This window comes from Hemicordylus capensis, chromosome 2 (assembly GCF_027244095.1).
Source record: "Hemicordylus capensis ecotype Gifberg chromosome 2, rHemCap1.1.pri, whole genome shotgun sequence".
Lineage (NCBI taxonomy): Eukaryota > Metazoa > Chordata > Lepidosauria > Squamata > Cordylidae > Hemicordylus > Hemicordylus capensis.
The window spans coordinates 322,194,221-322,215,618 of NC_069658.1; the positions used below are offsets into that span (position 1 = coordinate 322,194,221).

General features: G+C 46.9%; 1 protein-coding gene across 2 annotated transcripts in view; it reads right to left on the reverse strand.

The window, feature by feature from the left end:
* The window catches only part of BAP1 (BRCA1 associated protein 1), a 37,148-nt gene that overhangs the window by 5,756 nt on the left and 9,994 nt on the right, over positions 1–21,398 (reverse strand). For both annotated transcript variants that reach the window (XM_053298328.1, XM_053298329.1), the window contains 7 exons: positions 19,093–19,171; positions 14,093–14,216; positions 12,265–12,412; positions 11,663–11,847; positions 10,721–10,854; positions 8,723–9,195; positions 6,449–6,609 (listed from right to left, as the gene is read on the reverse strand). In XM_053298328.1, coding sequence (XP_053154303.1) covers positions 6,449–6,609; positions 8,723–9,195; positions 10,721–10,854; positions 11,663–11,847; positions 12,265–12,412; positions 14,093–14,216; positions 19,093–19,171 — 1,304 coding nt within the window. The remainder of the gene's footprint in view (positions 1–6,448; positions 6,610–8,722; positions 9,196–10,720; positions 10,855–11,662; positions 11,848–12,264; positions 12,413–14,092; positions 14,217–19,092; positions 19,172–21,398) is intronic.

Consider the following 21,398-nt stretch of genomic DNA (forward strand, 5'->3'; position numbering starts at 1 on the left):
TGAGGGATTTTTAATGGTTTTATTCCAAGCTGATAGGATTTAAAGAAAATCCCTCCCAATGCTATTTAAATGCCAAGTGAAGAGGCCAAGTCCAAGGACATCTCACACATGGGGGTTATGCTGTACACGTGACCCTAAAGGCAGGACTATGTAAATTAGTTAGGCTTTTTAAGGCTAGGATGAGCATGACCCCCTCAGTCCTTTTAGTTCAAGAGGCAATAAGCATCTCAAGGCAGACAAAAACAACCTCTACTAGTAAAAAACAGACCAACAAAACTGTTGGAACAAACTAAACCAAATCTTTTCACACACACACACACACACACACACTTACTTTATTTTAAATATTTACACCCCATCCTTCCAGTACACTACTGCTCGGGGAAGCTCACAACAATGAAAAAAAATCCCTTGGTGCCTGCCTCAGCAGAGCACAGTGGTATAAGGCCAAAAAGAGAAATGGAGGTCAGATAGCAGGTTAAAGAAAAAAGGGGGTAAAGTACTCCCAAGGTCCCTGCAAAGTAGGCGCTGGTGCTGAAGGATGGGTCGAGACACTCTTGGACTCTGCAGCAAGAAGGAGCCTTCATGGTGAGTAACCTATGCTCCATTCTCCGCTGCTGTAGTCCAAGGGCGTCTCATGTGTGGGGACATACATGGTGAGTAACCTATGCTCCATTCTCTGCTGCGGTAGTCCAAGGGCATCTCATGTGTGGGGACATACCACAGTCCTAAGTCCAACCAGGGAGGGTGCACCACACCGACTCTGAAGAAACCTGCTGGAGGACTCTCCTGCCAAACGCTGCTTCAGCAGAGGCGAAGGCATTCAATCTATAGCGCCTAGTAAACATGGAAGGCCTCCTCCAAGTGGCAGCCCTGCAAATATCCTGGACAGGTGTGTTCATAGAGAAGGCCGCAGACGTAGCTGCCACCCTTGTGGAGTGTGCAAACACCTTCGTGGGTGCCCTGAGGTTTTGCAACTCGTAGGCCAAGGCTATACAGGCCTTCAGCCACCTAGCTATGGTGGCAGGTGTGATGGGCTGGCCCATGCCGTGCGGTAAATAGGAGACAAAAAAGGGACTCTGTAGATTTCATGTGCCTTGTACACCTTAAGGCACCTACGAACATCCAGCTTGTGCCAAGCCTTCTCTGCCAGATGAACTGGCTTAGGGTAGAAAGAAGGATGGATAAAATCTTGAGAGACATGGAAAGACGAAGCCACTTTAGGCCAAAAGAAAGGGTCTGGAATATGTTTAACTGAGCCCCCCCCCCAAAAAAAACCCAGTGGTTTTTGTGCACCAATAAGGCCCTGGGCACAGGCACCCTATATGCTGAGGTAATAGCAATAAGGAATGCCAATTTGAAAGCAAGTATGAGGAGCAGAATCGTGGACACTTTTTCGAAGGGGGGACCCTGGAGTGCCTTCAAAACCATATGCAGATGCCAAGTAGGCAATGAACCACAGGAGGAGACAGAAGAGTAGCACCCCTCAAGAAACGTTTCAGGTGAGGATAATGTTGCATGGATCATTTTGTCGTCCGTTATATGAGGCAGACGAGGGAGGTGGCCTGGCATTTCAAGGTATTTGCAGAGAGACCCTGATCCAGTCTGTCTTGTAGAAACTGTAAAAGGTGTTTCATATTGGCCAATCCCCTAGGGACCCCATGTCATGCTGACCATTGCAGGAAGGCCCTCCATGTGTACTGGTATATTCTGTTAGTGGATGGCTGTCTAGAGGAGAGTATTGTGTTGAGCACTTTGGCAAAGTACCCATGACGTTTTAGGATGCACGGCTCAATTGTCGGCCTGGATCTGGTTGACACACTGGGCCTATTGTTCTCTCTAATTTTTCTCATCTGTGTGCACAACGAGTTTTGTTTCTACCTCAGGGCCCAGTGTGTCAACCGGATCCAGGCCAGAAATTGAGCGGTGCATCCTAAAACTTCATGGGTACTCGGCCAAAGTGCTCAACACAACACTCTCCTCCAGACAGTCGTCCACTAACAGAATATACCAGTGAGCCTGCGTTCTGATGGCAGGAACAGCTTGTCTTGCTGGGTGTCTAGAAGGACTCCCAGATGAAGAAGCTGGTGCACTGGTTGCAGTTGGCTCTTTTCCCTGTTGGTCAGGAAGCCGTGGTACTCGAGGATCTGTAGGGTGGATTGCAGGTCCCTCTGATCTGTCTGTATAGATGTAGACTGGATCAGGAGATCCAAGAGATCAGCTAGCTGTGCAAAGATTCTCACACCTTGGAGCCGGAGATGGGCAATCACCAGAGGCAGGATCTTCGTAAATACGCATGGGGCTGACGGGAGGCCGAATGGAAACACCCTGTACTGGTAGTGGAATCCTGCGTAGAGGAAACTAAGCAGGTGACAGCTGTCTTGGTGAATTGGCACGTGTAAGAATGCCTCCTTGAGGTTTATGGATGTGAGCAGGTCCAGATGGTGGAGAGCCTCCACGATGGATCGAAGGGATTCCACACAGTGTGCGCTTGCGCACAAAGCAATTCAGATGCTTTAAGTCCAACACCGCCTGAAGGGAACCGTCCTTCTTTGGCACTTTGAATATTATCAAGTAGATGCCTGTGCCCTGCTGCTCCACTGGAACAATCTGTATAGCCCCTATCACCAGAAGGTGTTGAATCACCCCCTGCAGGCCTTGAAGGCACGAGGTTGGGGTGGGTAGAAACCGGTGGCGGGCGGGGGTGGGGGAGATGGCTGGTCAGCTCTGTGGAGTAGCCCTCTTTTATGGTGGTGAGTACCCAAAAGGTCTGATGTGGTGCCCTCCCAAGCATTGCCACCAAGGCACCACCCTGCAAGAGGTGACCACCAAGGGGAACCCCCCACCCCACCCCAAGTTATGCCTGTTGCTTGGCCTGGGAGCTGAAGAACACTCTGCTCCCAAAGCTCTGTCTGGTTATTCTGGATCTACCCAAAAAGGGACATTGAGACCTGAAACCCCAGTCACTGCCTCCAAAAGATTATCTAAAGGGGTGAAAGAACTGAAAGGGTTTCCTCCCTTGAGGGCGGTCCTGCTTCCTGGTAGAGGAAGGCATGGATTTCTTTTTATCTTTAGACTCCACCAAAATATCTTTCAATGCCACGTCCCCAATTTCTCCCCATCATAGGGCACGGAGGTATGGTTGCTTTTAAAAGCAGCATCCATCTGCCAGTATTGTAACCATAAATTGTAGCGGCCCACTACTGAGGCTGTAGCTGCTCTGGATGCAAAACGTAGGGAGTCAAGAGTAGCGTCCAAGATGAAGGCCCGTGCCTTATGCAGTTTCAAGAACGTTTGGTGCAACCTGACCGGGTCTGAGGGAGGATCCTGAATCAAATCATCCAGCCAAATTAGGGATGCTCTTGCCACCATAGAGGCGGCTACAGAAGCTCTCATTGAAAAAGCTGTGGATGCATGAGTGCATTTTAAGTGCCCCTCCATGAGTTTGTCTGCGGGGTCCTTAAGGGCAGACTCCTCATCTCTGGTCAGGATCTAACCAGAAATCATTTGCACCACAGGAGCACCTGTAGGAGGCGTGGTGAAAATCTCTCCCCACTCCTGCTAAAAGGCACAAAACTTGTTTGCTATGGCTAGTGCCCTTTTAGAAGATATGGAAACTGCCCATTCCCCTTTTGCTGCTTCTACAAGCTGTTTAGGGATTGGGAGAGTCACATTGCTGGGCTTAGAAGCCGGGAACACCAAGGCACTTTTATTAGTTGGCTGGATCTCCTGAGAAGCTAGAAGATTAAGACCCAAAGCATGCACTGTCTTAGACATGAGAGGTGCCAGGTCTATAGCTTGAAAAAGCCTCTGTGGCACCTCTGGACCTTCTGGTTCCTGGCTATCCGACCATTCCCCCCCTGATTTAGGTTGCTCAGGATCCCCTCTCCTCAGGGGGTCTGTAGGTAGCTCTGGATTTCCTGGCAATGTGGGTTCCTCATATAGAGGGATGATGGCAATAGGTCTTAGTGGGGGCTTTGGTGTAGGTCTCTGGAGAGGGTTGGTGGGCAGATCCCCTTTGTCATTGGGAACTGGGGTTGGGGGAGCCTAGTTCAAAGTGTTCAGATGAATGTACACTCCTTTCCATCTGTTTTGATTTGGATCTCCGTTTTTTTAATTTCTTAGTATGTTTACGCTTTTTCTTAGCTTTTTTTAGGGGCCGGAGTCTCTGAAACAGAAGAGGCTGTACTGGAGGAGGAGGAAACCCACTTGTTTCACTTCCTTTTTAAAGTTTTAGTTGGTCATATCTTTTAAAGGACGTGACTAACCAGTCCTCAAACCATGTGCCCCAGGCAGGTGGCATGTCCCCCCAGTGGCTGCGACAAGGCTTGGCCCCCTGGGGCAAGGTGGGACAGGTTAGATAACCTTGTGGGGCCCTGGGGGGGGAGGAGGGGAGTGGAGTCAGAAGGTCCAACCTGGGCCGATCTCACCAGAAGCCGAGCTCCAGGTCACCATGGTGCGAGGGGCTGGTGCTGTTTTGGGAGCCGCTGGGCCCACTCCTGCTCCCTCTGTCACTGCTGCTGCTTTTGCATGCCCAGTCTTCTTCGAGGCCTTTTGACCGCTTGAAGATGCCACAGCCGGTGGAGCCAGGCCCAGCTGTTCCTTTGCGCGCCCCAGAAGGCCTCGATGAGCGAGCAGGCGTAGCTGGATCGCTGCCACAGTTGGCGGGCAGCTCGGATGGCTGGCGGGAACTGGCAGCAAGGTCAATGCCTAGGCCGCTTCCCTGCCCTCCACAATGGCGGCTAGCTTTCTCCTACTCCGGAACGCCGCCAAATAGCTGATCAGTGGCGGCTGAGCATTCCAGAGCCCCCTGTAGTGCCGCTGAGCAAGCCAGTGAATGAAGCCTCAGGGGCGGTTTCCCGGCTGCTCTGATGGTCGTTGGGAGGCCTCACTGATTTCCCCACTCTGATATTTGGATGTGAAGTACCTGAGCTGCTCTTTCCATGAAGCGAGGGGAGGAGGCAAAGTCGGAGGGAGAGGAGAGAGAAAGCGAAAGTAGCAAAGGGCAAAGAGGTTTTTTGTTTCTTTTTTTGAAAGAGACTGAAGGAAAAAGAAGAGGGAGGAAAAAATCTGGTAAGAAACTCAAAAGGTAGTGAGAAGACAAGATCTGAGAGAGTTGAGAGCTGCCTTAGAGCCCCACCCACAGCGCTAAAAGATGTGAAGGGGTCGTACTCATTCCAGCCTTAAAAGGCCTAACTCCACTGTTCCCAGATATTGATTCCCAGATATTGTTCACTACAGCTCACAGCATCCCCAGCTGTAATGGCCTTCGGCTGGGGATTATGGGAGTTGTAGTCCACATTGTCTGGGAATCCCTGTTAGAGGGAACATTGCCTAACTCATCTACATAGTCCTGCCTTTAGGGTCATATGGGCAGCACAACCCAGACATGTAAGACGCCCTTGGACTACAGCAGCAGAGAAAGGCGGGTGGGGGAGAGAGAGGGGACTGAGGAGAGGAGGAGAGAGTTGTGTCAAGCAAAGAGGTCTCTTCATTTAAACCAAACAGCTCTCTCCGATTCTCAGCTTTAATTAAAAAGAAGTCTTCCTCTTTTTCAAGTGCCCTACAGTGATCAACTTTGTTATTCTTTAAAAGGAAAGGAAAAACCACATGCCCCCTTAAACCCCACCTCTGTTTCTACAGAAGTTACATTAGCATCAAAGCTTAGGGTATCTATCAGACTTTAGTCTAAGAGAAGGGCACAACTAGCACCCACAGTCTCCATGTAAGCTGTTCAAAGTGGTGCTTCCAGTTGGCACTGGCCTCCCAAAGAATGGGTCCAATACAGGCTAGGCATCCCTCACTGCTGCAATAATGCCAAGATGTGCATCCAGTTTCAGGTACTCTTCAATGGCTTCCCATGCTTCTGATTCCACACAGGAAACTACTACTTGAAAACATCTTTTGGAACCATAATATGCAGTTTAAGAAGGAGTTAATGACACCCAGACTCCCTGGCCATAGGAAAGGGATAACTTTGGCAGGAGGCATGCATAGCCCCTTTCCCACTTCTCCTATATCTCCAGCCAGAACTGGCATCAGGAGTTGTCAATGTCAGGCATCTGCTGAGGGCCCTCAGGCAATCCTTGAGACTACATCTGTGCCCACAGCCTTCATTCTCTGCTCAGAGTGTTGCTTCTTCTTCATCATCATCTCCCTTCTCTCATCCACCAAGATACAACCCACTACAGAAACTGAGGTGGGACAGGAAGTGAGGGCAGATAGGAGGCCATTGAAACTTGGAGCCAACTCTGGCTCCAACAGCCCCAAGAATCAACTGTTTGAGGAGGCCACCCATCAATACTCCCAGAGCCACATTCCTACAAGGAAGGCCTAACCTGTATCTCATGCTGTTACAATGAAATCTCAGCAAGAGGCTTACACGAGAAGGTCAGCTATCACCTCTCAAAGCATACCTGCTTTAGGAGTGGGCAGGCAAGAGACTTACTTTGGGAGAATACTTTTCCCCACAAGGCTGATCACTAGCTCGGCTCAATCCAGCCTTCTCCTTGCTATCATTTGGTTCATTTGAGTCTCTCCCCTCTAGTTTGACAGTGGACTGGACCTCTTCACTTGATTTGCTGGAAGGGGAGGAGCTTTTTCCACCATCTAGCAAGTACAGAGAAAAGAAAAAGAAGAAACATTAAATCCACAAAGTGCATTCATAACTTTAGTATTTTACACAATTTAATTACATGTTGTTTTTAGTTCAGGAGTACATAATGATGCTTCTTCTCCTAGGGGAATAATATGTACAACCTTAGGTCAGACTCTTGTAACTGAAAAGGTTATAGCCATGCTGAGTAGCTGGAATTTCAGGCATCTTTGCACATTACAGTGACACAGGCAGAGAAGAAGTTTCACTTAGAGTACTCTGGGGCTAGAAGTTGGGGTAGAAGGGGCCAAATTTGCAGATGGCACTAAATGTTTAGGGTAGCAAAATCCAAAACAGATTGTGAGGAGCTCCAAAAGGTTATCTCCAAACTGGGTGAGTAGATGACAAAATGACAAATGTGGTTCAATGTAAGCAAGTATAAAGTGATGCATACTGAAGCAAAAAAAAGCCCAATAGATTGTACTTCACATATACACTTATGGGGTCTGAGCTGACTGTGATTGACCAGGAGAGAGATCTTGGGATCATGATGGACAACTCATTGGAAGTGTCAACTCCATGCGTGTCAGCTGTGAAAAGGGCCAATTCCATGCTAGGGATCATTAGGAAGGGGATTGAAAATAAAAATGTTAATATTATCATGCCCTTATACAGTCTACGGTGCAGTCACACTTGGAGTACTGCACGCAGTTCTGGTCACCATATCTTAAGGAGGACATTGAAGAACTGGAAAGGGTGCAGAAGAGGCAATCAAGATGATCACGGCCCAGAGCACCTTCCTTTTGAGGTAAGGCTACAGCATCTGGGGGTTTTTTAGTTTGGAAAAGAGGTGACTAAGGGGAGGCATGATAGAGGTGTATATGAATGGACTAGAGAGAGTGGAGAGAGAGAAAATCTTCTCCCTCTCTCACACCACTTGCAGGGAAGCAACAGCAAGAGAGAGGGCACGGCCTCACCTCTTGCCTGTGGGCTTCTCAGAGGCATCTGGTGGGCCACTGTGTGGAACAGTATGCTAGAAGAGACAGGCCTTGGGCCTGATCCAGCCAGGCTGTTCTTATGGCTATATACAAATGAACATAAACAATATTAGGTATTTCTACAGGATATATTTATAAGGGTATGTCGCATTCCTATATTTTTCACACATGTGTGGTTCTGGCCAGAGTTTGTTCCTGGCTCTGCTTCTGACAATACAAGCAGCCACTCCCTCAGTGCTGGAGAAATGGAAGAGAACAATGTGCCTACCAACTATGTGAACAATGTGCCTACCAACACAAGAGTCAGGATAGGACTCTTGCCCAAAGAGGTGTCTATTCTTGCTCTTCTGACAGTTGGCCTCTTCTTTTTGAACACTACAGGACTTTAAAGTGCACATTAAACTCAAGGGCTTGTTTGTATGAACATAGCCAAAGCTGCACTTCTTGGAGAGACCACATTACTCCTTTGCTGAAGGAGCTACACTGGCTGCTAATAGGTTTCCAGGCAAAATACAAAGTGCTAGTTATAAAGCCCTAAACAGCTTAGGCCCAGGGTATTTAAAAGAGCATCTTCTTCACTACGAGCCCCGCCGCCCATTGAGATCATTTGAGGAGGTCCGTCTCCAGTTACCGCCAACTCGTCTGGCGGCTACACAGAGACGGGCCTTCTCAGTCGCTGCCCCAAGATTGTGGAATGCGCTCCCTACTAAGATACAATCCTCCCCGTCTCTGGCAATTTTTAGAAAACATCTGAAAACTCATCTTTCCAAACAAGCTTTCTCAGCTTTTAAAAATTTGTTGGTTTTAATTTTGTGATTGATTTAAATTGTTGCATTGTTTTAACTTTTTATATGTGTTTTAATTGTTTTGTTAACCACCCAGAGACAAAAGTTTGGGCGGTATATAAATTTGATAAATAAATAATAAACTACTTTCTGGCCCTGACTTCATGCAAGTAGTCTGAATCCAGTTCACACACCTTCACATTGCTGGCCTTTTTCTCTCTGTTCATCGTGGAGACAAGACTGCTACAGGCCTCTGGGTCAGCCCACCATGACCAAAGCCAGAAACCTCAACACAATGTGAGAAGATTCCAGGGAAAGGCCATGGCCTTTTCCCTTAGCTTTACCTGTAATAGTCAGTGGGCAGAAAACTCCATCTTCTGAGAGGTGCAGCAAGCCTGTGCTGATTATTGGCCCCAAATCCCTCACAGCCCGATTGTAGCGCATACAGTCCACACGAATCAGGCCATCTTCTTCCCCAAATAGCACCTTGGAGATGTGAGAGGTGACAGGGCTGGAGGGGCGAGTGGGATTGGCTGAGCGGATGGGGGAGCGAAGCGGTGAATTGAAGGCACTCCCAATCTCTGATGCAGTGTCTGTGCTCTCGTTGCTGGGTGTCGGAGATGGCTGGGAATGGGCAACTACGGCAACTGCAGCGCCACCACTGCTGGTCTTAATAGACAGAGGAATGGAGAGATCCTTCTGAGTTTCCTTGAGCTTCTCGGCCAGGACATTGATGGTGTTGGGCTGGAGTATGGAGAGCTGGCCATCTGCACTCCCCACCAAGTGCTCCTGTGCCACCTGCCCCTTCCTCTTGTATCTGGTCAAATCAGGGAACAGAAAAGAAAAGACCAGGCTGAGAAGGCAAAGGACAAAAGACACAGCAAGCCTATTGTCAAGCATTAATGGATATGGTGAGCAAGGTTCCATGCATCCCAGTTCTCTGCACTCAAACGCTGGAGGACTAAGAGGTAGTCAGGCAATTGCTTTGTAGGCAGTTCTTTCTGCAACTGATCAGAAGCTACCTGAAAGGACACCAGAAAAGCAAGCTTCTAGTCTAGGAATGGAAAAACATCTGGAACAAATCAGATGGACAAACGACCCAGCCGACTCCAGATAGCACAGAAACAGATTTCTTTTATATAAATATATCCAAAAATGGGGGGCGGGGGGGTTGGTTTAAAGATTTAAAATAAAAACAGACCCAAAAAACCAGAACAGGAAAAACACAAAAATTGCAGAGAGGAAAGACTGAAGAGAGCTGTTCGCCTGTCACCATCTTAACTCTCCCCCACAACCACCTGCTTCTGTAACACAAAGAGAAACCCAGAGCTCCTAACCCAAGCCAGAGTCTGAAGACACACAATGCAGCCACACTTTGCTGAAGCTAAGCAGGACTAGATCTAGTCAATGCCTGGACAGGAGGTCACTTGGGAACTCCCATGTACATTGCCTTGAGTTTCATCATGGAAGAAAGCTAGGATATAAATGTAACAAGCAAGCAAGCCTTGAGCCACCCAAGGACTCTTCCAAGCTATGCAGGAGTACAAGTTTAAAAAATGAAAGCCAGCTACATCTCTTGCCATCTTTCCCCTACTTATACTACCATCGCCTTTTTTCAAAGTACGCCTAATTCTGGAATCATATCACAAATTCCAGAGGTCTGCCCTTGATGACATTTCTGAAGTTGTAGAATATTGCAACCCACCCACTGGCAGGGTTTAGGTAAGGGAGAACATATTTCCAAACAGCTATGCTCCAGCTGTGCTGTGAGCTTCCAGACCCAAATAAGGTGCTAACTGTAAAGTCTCCGTGTCCTAGGACTGACACACCTTAGAGATCACCTCTTCGTACATAAGATCATCCTTCAGAACCTCGCCCCAAGTCCCTTCTATTCAACAAGAAAGAAATTGCCATGACCCAGGACTTTCTTGGTGGTGGTCCCAGTTGCAAGGAATGATCTCCTTCAAGAGAGGGAAGTTATTTATAAAGAGCTGTCTTAAAAGCTTGGGGGGTGGGGAGAGAAACTCGGTGTGTTATGTGGCAGGAAAAAGTTTGATTTTTGTTCAGTCGTGTCCTTTTGTGTTTTATTTTGCTTTCACACACACACACACACACACACACACACACACACACGTATTTTAAATAGTGTTTCAGTTTATATAATGTAAGACATCCTGAGTAGTTCTGGGAAGATAGAATAGAAGTGCTCTAACTAAAGTATAGACATTTGTATTATATACTGTATATGACTTCCATCTTGCACTGAAAAAAAGCTTCCAAGATTTTGGGCTCTTTGCCAGCTGCACTGAGCCCCCAATGCAGGCCTGTCCTCAAGCCATTACCTCATGGCAGGATTGGCACTGCAAACTTCCTCCTCTTCCTCCTCATCATAATCATCCTCATCGTCTGAGTACTGCTGATGCTGCCGCACTGAGACCCGGCTTCGGCCCACTCCGGCTGCAAGGTCTTCTTCCTCCTGCAAGACAAACCACATGGGCTATCTGAAGAGTCTGTCCTAGGAATCGTATCAGCGAGGACACAAACGCTGCCCTCCAAACCCATCTTTCAACAACAAACAGAAGAAATCTCTGTGGCTGCATCATCATGAGAGCCCTGGCTAAGCTTTTAGAGAACATGGATTTCAGTCTCCTTGCTCAAGTAGCTCAACACAAAAGCAAGCCTAAAACCAGTGAGTGTTTGCCGCCCCAATCCCTTGTGAAAAGCATTCTGGTACCGTACTGACATAATTTGAACATTTCTAGCAATCTGACCTGAAATTATTCACATCTTGGAAACAAAAGACTATAATAATTATATTCCCGTACTTTGCTAGCAATCAAAATCCCTTTTCATAAGGATTCTTTCACCAAAGCTGCTTTGCATGGGCAAAATCATACTCAGAGTGTAGTATGGCTTTGCCACCAGATGCTTCTATTACAGAGACAGGCGGCCTGTCTTGTCATTATTGCTTCTGCAGCAGATGCACTTTCAGGTATTGTCTGTGCTTTCTACAAGCCCAGTTTTTGCTCTGAAGACCAAGCATTCATATTAGGCATGCAAATTCCAACTTGCATAATTTATTCTATACTTAGAAACTGGACTTTCTGCCCCAGAATTGTAAACATCTTGGACACAAGGTAAGCAGCGATGCCAAACACCTATCCACAGAGAAGGAACAATTTTCTCTGGGGGGTTCAGATGCCACAAGTTCGATCCAAGAAAGCACCATCCAAGCAGCTTGTGCTGCTAGGGAGAGCACAAAATCTTGATCAACCCCCACTTACCTGCATGGGTGATTTAGCATAGTTGTGGTTATCCAGGAAAGCTGGCAGTCTCTGCACAATGGGACTGGGGTTTGCCAGTGCCCCATTGATACTGCTCACAGGTGGCCTAGGGCCCACCTTGGACTTGCTCAGGGGACTCCGAGTTGAGGCAGGCTGATCCTGGCCTGTGGAATCCTCCGTATTGTCTGTAAAGTACACACACTTTTTATTCAAGAGGCAACTCCTGCAACTTTAGAAGCTGCTTCCAAAGTATTTACTTCTCTAGAAGGAATGAACTTTTTCATATTCACTTCACTGCTTTCCAGAACTCCACAGCCTTACACCTAATCCAACAGAAGCAAGCAGGAACATTTACTTTAGAACTATACAATTTGCAACACTGCTTGCATTAAAATAGGCTTGGTTGCATGTAATTCTTTTCAGCAGCAAAGTTTAGCACAGTAAATACAAGCCTTCAACCACTGCCATCGACAATGTGGATCCAGACGTCAAACCTTTATGATCACATTCTGAGCACAGTTCTTAGTACTACTCTTTCGCCTGCCCCTGCATTCCGAACAGCAACAGTACCTGCATCTAGACCCGTAGACGAAGTCCCATACCTGCCTGTGAGCTTTCTGCGACCAGTTGAACTCTCCCCAGCTCCAGTGCAGCAGGGATCTTGCTGTTAGCTGACTTGGGCTCCTCAGAAACCTGGGGATCCTGGGATTTCTGGGTATGGACTAGCTCTGGCTGAGTCACTCGGATTAGCTAGTGTGGAAAACACAAAACTAAAGCTAAGCAATTCACAAAGTGAAAAATAGTGATATGCAAATTAATTCATTTCTACTAACCCACCTCCCTTTACTCTCCAACTAAAAATGGGACTGTAGCTCAGTGGTAGAGCATCTGCTTTGCACACAGAAGATCCTAGGGTCAATAACTGGCAGCTCCAGATATGTCTGGGAAAGACTTCTACCTGAACCCCTAGAGAGCTTCTGTCAGAGTAGACAATACCGGGCTGGATGGTAGAGATGTCGAAACAGGTTCAACCCAGAACTGTTTGAGGTTGAACCAGTTTGGTTCAACCATTTGGGGTTAAACTGAAACACACACACACCCCAATTCGGTCCGACCTTGGACCGAAACACACACACACACCCAACGGTCCGGGAGTTCATGATTTTTTTTAAAAAAATTAATTTTTAAAAAAACCTTTAGCCCTTTGGGGGGGCTTTCTCTAGGCCGGGGAGGGAGGGGTCCATGAAGATTAATTTTTTAAAAATGTTTTTTTTTTAAAAGCCACCGCACATGCGCAAATGGCCCCTGTGAGGCCCTGGGCCATGCCAGGCCTCGCAGAGGCTGTTTGTGCATGCGCGGCGAGGAACAAAATGGCCACCGCACCAGCATACAGAGGCCCAAATGGGCCAAATAAAGCAGCCGAACAGGCCATGGCAGTGATGACCCAAGCTGGCGGGGGGAGGGGGAACCTTCGCGGACCCTGCCCCTCGCGGCCTAGAGGAAGATCCCCAAAGGGGCTAAAGGTTTTAAAAAAGTGGGTTTTTAAATCATGAACCCCCCTGGACCGAACCGAAACGGGAGGGGGGTTCAAAGGGGTGCCGGATCGAACTAGGCCATCCGATTCCATGCACATCCCTACTGGATGGACCAAGGATCTGATTCGGTCTATGGCAGCTTCCTATGTTTACAAATCTTCTTACAAATAGAAAAAGACTTAGCTTTTTTTAAAAAGTAAAAAGAAAAGAGTAACATTAGCATCTCTCTCCTTTTTTATTTTTTTTAGAGAATTCTGGAAGTTAGTCCAGTTTTGACATCCAATACTAGTTTGGGGGCTTTCTCTTACTTAATTCAAAAGTCTCTTAGAACACAGTCATTTCTGCTGGGCTATTACTTTTAGATCATAAACAAGGGAAGAGGATGTTTCCTCCTTGTGAGCTCATTTTAAAACTAGTTTTCCATTCCTCAGATCACCTGTACACATTTTGTACCTCCCCCAATTTTTTCATCATCCTTTCAAGACATGTGGCCTCCACAGACTGCATTAAGTCTATAGCATTTTTAAACAATGGAAACAAGCATTTCTGGCCCAATAGCTAAGCTGGATAGCCAAGTAATGCTGCACAACAAGCAGAACAACCAGAGTGCAACATAAACACTACAGAAGAACAGGACATCTGATGCCAGAGGCAAACACATACTAGCGAGGTCTGCCTGCAGAAGCAGCTAAGTATTCTCTTCCACTTTCCAAGAGGAGCAAAGGTGGCCACAACCTAGAGCCTGGAGAACATACATTGAGAGAGAGAGAGAGAGAGAGAGAGAGAGAGAGAGAGAGAGAGAGAACAAGAACAAATACAGCCCCTCTTTTTACAGCCAGATGCAGCAGAAGAGACAAGAATACCCAGTCATTTGGCTTATCCCACCCCTCCTTACCTGCTGCAAAGCCTCCAATACAGTTTGCCTATTCATCTTCAAGATATGCAGCTTGGATTCATATTTCACCCTCCTGTCAGGCACCACTGCCATCAAGTTAAAGCGGATGTCATGATATGGCTCCCTGCAAGGGGAGGGGGGGAATAACATCAGCTGCTCAATATTCAAAATTCTTTTTTATATTTTTTGAAGTTTGTTTGTGCAAAACAAAATCATACATCCTGATTACCTACAGATATCAGATTCAGACAATCAATCCCGAGACTTAAATTAGCTGAATACACTACTTTTTACACCATAATACTGGGTGAAAGGTTTAAATAATGTTTTGGTATTTTTAGAAAAAATTCTGAATATATTCATCATGTTTTAAAGGTTCTTGTTCTCAGATTTTAACACTCAATCAGATCAATAATTCAAAAATAACATCACGCCCAAGAGAAGATGATCTTTCTAAGATTCAAATTTACTATGACTATGTATAGTCATTGTTCAGTAAAATGAACATTTGAAACTGAAATCCTACAAATTCCCAACTGTTCTTTTACTTCCCTTTTGCAAGCAAATTAATTTTTTTAAAAATCTATGATATATTTAATTTTTTGAATGTTCCTATAAATGTAATCTACGCAAATGACTTTGCCTGGTCAACATTGGGCCTCATCTCCTAGTCCTAAATATTTGTGTGACCATAATGTCACTCCAGTTCACAATCCTCGCTGAACTGATTAATCTGTTGGAATGTTCCATTCATTTGTGAAGTTGCAACAAGTCCTAGGACTAGGTGTTTGGCCTCAACAGTATCCTGCAGACGGCATGAATAGAATTACAGCACAAGAAGAAAATACTTGCAGATCATGAAAACCCAGGGGAAATGGAGCATTGGTTCACTCACTGCGAAGGCTTCTTTTTGCTGCTACAATCCAAGTACGTCTCAGTGGGGTTAAGCCTCTCCACATGGCTCGAAAGCAGGACTATGCAAATTAAGTTGAAGCCTTTAAGAGCCAAGGGAGCATAGCCCCACCCAGTTCTTTTAGGCGAAGAGTACCTCGAAGATAAACACTGATCAGTAAACATAAAACAAGCAGAACCGCAAACCATGACAAAAAATCAACCCCAGAGTGTCAGGAACAACTGGCAGACAGTCTGAAAAAATAACTCCCAAAGATTCTCTAGATTAAAAGGAGGCGCGGGTGCTGAAGGGAGGGTCGAGACGTCCTTGGATGCAGCAGCAAGAAGCAGCCTTCATGGTGAGTGAAGCAATGCTCCATTCACTGCTGCTGCAATCCAAGGACGTCTCAGTGTGGGGACAAACCACAGCCCTCAGCCCCAACTAGGGAGAGAACACCCCCTCTTACTCCGGAGGAAGCATCAGCGGGAGAACTCTCCTCCCAAAAGCCACTTGGGCGGTGGTGAAGGAGTCCAATTCATCTTGTCTGGTGAACATAGAAGGAGCCCTCCAGATAGTTGCTCTACAGATATCCTGGACAGGAGCGGTAGTAGAAAAAACAACCGAGGTAGCTGCGGCCCTGGTAGAATGAGCAAACACTTTAGTGGGAGTCCTAAGGTAATAGGAGTCATAAGCCAGGGTTACGCAAGCCCTTAACCAGCGAGCTATGGTGGCAGGGGAAACGGCCTGACCCATCATTTGAGATAAAAATGAAACAAAACATGATTCCATGGTACGAATATGTTTTGATGTTTTACATACATCTTTAGATATCTACAGATGGCCAACCTGAGCCAGTCCTACTCCATCGGGTGTATCAACTTTTGGCAAAGTGAGGACAAAACCACATCTTGTGACATGAAAAGGTGAGGCCACTTTTGGGAGAAAAAAGGAGGCCGGAATTAGCCCAACAGAGACCTCAGAAAAAATACACAAGTTCTTGTGCACCAATAGGGGACAGAGCTGACACCCTGCGGGCCGAAATGACTGCTATGATGAAGGCAAGCTCTAAAGATAGGAGGCGTAGAGGGATCAAAATTCCCTGGTTCGAAAGGGGAGAGCCTGAAGGACAGTATGCCACTTCCAGGTAGGGAGACAGTGTCAGGAAGGGGAGACAGCAGAGTTGCCCCTCTGAGGAAACACATTAAGTGAGGATGCTGTTGCAGAGAGCATTTGGAAACCCCTGAGATGAGTCCCACCAGGGCAGCAGCCTGGCATTTTAACATGTTTGCAGAGGGACCCCAGTCCATCCTGGAGGAATTTGAGGAGGTGCCTCATGGTAGCCAATCCCTTGGGGATTGCATGCTTGGTAGACCATCTTAGGAAGGCCCTCCAAGTATGTTGGTAAATCCTACTTGAAGGATGTCAGGAGGCTAACATTGTGCCAAGCACCTTGGATGAACAGCCATGCCATTTTAGGAGGCACTGTTCAGTCTCCAGGTGGCTAGCTTTGACTGGCCTGGATCTGAATGACACACTGATCCCTGCTGAAGAAGGGCTCCTTGACCAGTAGCATCAGGTGTTCTGCTGTGGCTAGGTTGGTGAGTTCTGACAAAAGGGTATTTTTGGCCAGAACGGAGCCATAAGGATGACTTGTGCCTTGAGTTTTACTCTCCAAAGTGCCCGGGCAAAGAGCAGGGTTGGCAGGAAGTCATTCAGGAGACCCTCCAGCCAGTGAGCTGAGAGTGCATCCACCGCCTCTGCCTGAGGGCAGGGGAACCTGGAGAAAAAAGGCTGTAGCTTCACATTGGCTGGAGTCACAAAAGGGTGCACAGACAAATGGCCAAAGCGTGTTGCGATAAGGTGGAAGGTCTTCGAGTTCATCTCCCATTCCCCTGGGAGAACTTCCTTCCAACTGAGCCAGTCTGCCACCGTGTTCAAATCTTTCCTGTACACGGTGGGCTGTTATGGATGTCACATGATGCTAGGCCCCCTGGACTGCTTCTGCCTGCAGGGATCCTGATCTGGTCCCAGTGGAGATTCATGTGCGCCTTTGCCATGGTGTTGTCTGCGCGTATCAACATGTGTTGATAGACTGGAGCACCTAGAGTGCCATCAGGATCGCTCAGAGCTCCAGCCAGTTGATACTGTGCTGCTTTTTGTCTTTTGACCACTTTCCTTGAACTGACTCGCAGAGGCAGTGGGCGCCCCACCCGTACTTGCTGGCGTCTGTGGCAATGATGATCTATGGCAGATCCAGGAACTCATTTCCCACCAAGAGATATGGAATAATTGTCCCCCAGTGCGGGGACCAAAGTACCAGAGGCCTCAGGGTGACCCATCTGCTGGTACTGCAATTTCCGGAAGGAATGATAGGAGAAACCGCTGCAGGAGCCTCAGATGAAAGCGTGCCCATGGCACTGCCTCCATGGCTGTCACCATCATGCCCAGGATCTGGAAAGGGAGAGCTCTTTACTAGGGACCTCTGTACTAGGACTTGTCTCATTTCATTCTCCAGAAGTTCTCCATTGCCTGAGCTCTGGGGGCAGGAATAGTTTGTCCCATTGCATGTCTATCGGAATGCCCAGATGGAGCAGTTGGTGAGATGGGGTGAGCTGGCTTTTCTCTCTGTTGATCAAGAAGGTCCTGGAGCACCCGAAGGGTGCTTTGTAGCTCCTTGTCTGAAGTGAAGGAGATTTTAGCAACAGATTGTGCAGATATGCAAACATCCCTGTGCTCAAGAGGCAGAGATGCGCTAGCACTGCTGACCAGATTATTGTAAATATGCGCGGTGCTGAGCAGAGGCCAAAAGGGAGTGCCTTATATTGGCAATGCACACCTGTGTAAAAGAAGTGCAGTAGGTGGCGACTGTCCTGGTGTATTGGGGTGGCCAGTAAGCCTCTTTAGGTCCATTGCTGTTAGACAGTTGAGATGCTGGAGGGCCCCCGCGATTGACCTTAGGGACTCCAAGCAGAATTTCCATTTTTGTATGTAGCAATTGAGAATTTTAAATCGAATACCGCCTGTAGGGAGCTGTATTTTTCAGGGACCGTGAAAATGGAGTAGATGCCTGTACCCCGTTGAACTGTTTCAACATGCTCTATGGCCCCTATTGACAAGAGATGCTGAATTGTCCTGTGAGACCCTCATGTTTTAAGGCTAGGCGGGAGGTTGGAGTGGGCAGGAAGCGTTGAGGGGGATTTATGTCCCACTCTTATGGGGTAGCCCACCTTGATGGAGATGAGTACCCAGAAGACCGAGGCGGTACACTCCCAGGTGTGCAAGTGTACAGAGAGGCGACCACCCAAGAGCACACACACCAGATGTCAGAATTGCTGCTTAGATTATTTTGGGGGGGGGGGTGTCCGCTGAAGGCTCCTCCTGTGTGCACTCAGGTTTACATGTTGAGGAGGGCAGAGCTTTCTTCTTGATTGTATAAGTATTTCTTTTAAGGCCTCATCCCCAAACAATTTCCCCCCACTGATGGATGGCGGGAGGTTGGGCTTTTTGCGTTCTCTGGAGCTCTGGGGGCTCTCTAGGTAGTTGGGGTAATGTGGTCTCCTGGGTGGGTTACTGGCTGCCTGGACGGCCTTTGGAAGGCCTTGCTGGTGCTTTCCCTTTGGGACCCCAATGTGAACATTGCATTTAGCTTGGTCCATGCAGCAAAGGGAAAGAAAGAAGACAAGAAAAAGCAGTGGAGGAGAGGAGGAGGGGAGCAAAACTGAAAGTAAAACTAAAGCTAACCTCTCCCCTTTTCCTTTTTTGATAAGATAGAGTTTTAGAAGATCTCTGAACAAAGAAACAAAGCAGACAGTCAAAAAGAATAAAAGGAAAAAAGGTGAAGAACCAAGGAAGCAATCAGAGAAAAACTGAGAACACACTGCCTGGAGCCAAACAAAGGACTAAAAAAAACTGGGTGCTATGCTCCCCTGGCTCTTAAAGGCTTCAACTTAATTTGCTCAGTCCTACCTTTGAGCCACATGGAGAAGCATAACCCACACTGAGACATCCTTGGATTGCAGCAGTAGAAGCATTGTCTTTTGTCAAGAGTGACTCCAAAACTCCCCACAATTTTAGTTTATGTTCACCCCAGACTGATCTAGGTATTTACCCTGCTGTGGCAAGTCCAATCCTCTCCATGATAACTCTTCTGGCTTTGTCTGTCCATTCCTCATCTTCAGCCCAGGGCCCTGAAAAAACAAGATGCAAAACTATAGAAACATACAAAATGGTGATTCTTGCTATCATATTAATTCTCTAATTAGGCTTGAACTGCAGGGGAAAGAGAGGTATTTTTGTTTAAGAATGACAGGGTCCATCACGTACATCCATTTGGAATTGGGTTAACCATCATCCAATTCAGATTTATTCTAAACCATGTGTACTACTTCAAGATAAATTCAAAGGAGATGTGAAACCAACCCCTCTTCTGTAGAAAAGTAATTTAAGCTGTTTATCTTCATCTGAGATACAGAACATAAAAGAAACATACACAAAACCCCAGGCATACACATTTATTTGTTTGTTTGTTTGTTTGTTTAACATATTTTAATACCACCCAAAACGTATGTCTTTGGGAGGTTCACAAAAAAAACCCCCAAAGTAAAACATTAGTTAAAACAAAAACAAAAAGTTTAACACATTACAACACTTCTAAATTTTTAAAACAATATTTTAAAACAGCATTAGAACCATTACAATAATATTAATTAAAAACCTGGGTGAACAGATGCGTATTTAAAGACTTTTAAAAAGTTATCAGAGATGGGAAGGCTCTTATTTCACTAGGGAGCGCATTCCAAAGCCTCGGGGCAGTAGCAGAGAAGGCCCGTCCCTGAGTGGCCACCAAACGAGCCGGTGGCAACTGCAGACAGACCTCTCCAGCTGATCTCAGGGGCAGTGGGTTCATGACGAAGAGGACACTCTCTTAAATACCCAGGGCCCAAGCTGTTTAGCGTTTTATAGGTTTTAACCAACACCTTGTATTTTGCCCAGAAACATATCAGCAGCCAGTATAGCTCCTTCAATACAGGAGTTAAATGGTCTCTCTGAGATGACCAAGAGACCAACCTGGCTGCCGCATTCTGGACAAACTGTAGTTTCCGGACTACATACAAGGGCAGCCCCACATAGAGCGCATTGAAGTAATCCAGTTTATGCTGGTCTCTGACTGTAATAAAGCTTGATTGATTGATTGTAATCCAGTCTAGAGGTTACTAGCAGATGTACCACTGTTTTGAGCTCATTCATCTCAAGAAACAGACTCAGCTGGCGTATCAGCTGAAGCTGACAGAAAGCATTTCTGGCCACCACCTCAAGCTGGGAGACCAGGGAGAGGCTCGGATCCAGAAGCACCCCTAGACTGCATACCTGTTCCTTCTGGGGAAGTGTGACCCCATCCAGAACAGGCAGATCAAAATCGTCTCTCGAGTTCCGACCCCACACAATGAGTACCTCCATCTTATCTGGATTCAGTCTCAGTTTGTTATCCCTCATCCAACCCATCACCGACTCCAGGCAGGCATTTAGGGAGGTTATGCCCTCTCCCGATGATGCTGACATGGAGAAACAGATTTGCGTGTCATCAGCATACTGATAGCACCCTGCACCAAATCGCCTGATGATCTCTCCCAGCAGCTTCATGTAGATGTTAAGAAGCATTGGAGAAAGTACAGAACCTTGAGGGACACCATACTTAAAGTCAGATTTTGAAGAACAGCAGTCTCCAAGGGACACCATCTGGAACCTGCCCAAGAGGTAGGAGTGGAACCACCGCAAAGCAGTGCCTCCAACTCCCAACCCCCTCAGACGCTCTAGAAGGATACTATGGTCTGTAGTATCGAAAGCCGCCAAAAGGTCCAAAAGAACCAACAGAGTCACACTTCCTCTGCCCATTTCCAATTGGAGATCATCCATTAGGCCAACCAAGGCAGTCTCCACCCCATAGCCAGCCCGAAAGCCAGTTTGAAATGGGTCAAGATGATAAGTTTCCTCCAAGACTGTCTGGAGCTGGGAGGCCACATTAGGATTAAAGAGCCAAATCACTCATTCTCTTTGTACCCCAGTCCTTGCCCCATCTTTTTCTCACAGATCAAATCAGTACTCCTCCACACTCTCACACAAACCAGTTGTAATACACAACAGGCTTGTATTCATTTACTCTGAGCGGCATTCTTCAGCAGCTGCCCCTTACTTTTATGAGCCTTTGACATGGCAAGAGCTGATTTCCGCTATTGCAAAGAGGTGCAACATGCTGACTAGTGCACACATTGCTATGAGATACCAGTGACAAACCCAAGTAGGTTTTTAAAAAGAAAGAGATGGGAGAGCATTGGTTGCAATTACATGGAGATAGGCAACAGTCACAACACACTAAGAATACTGATGGGAAACAAAGCAGCAGCCCTGACAACTCAG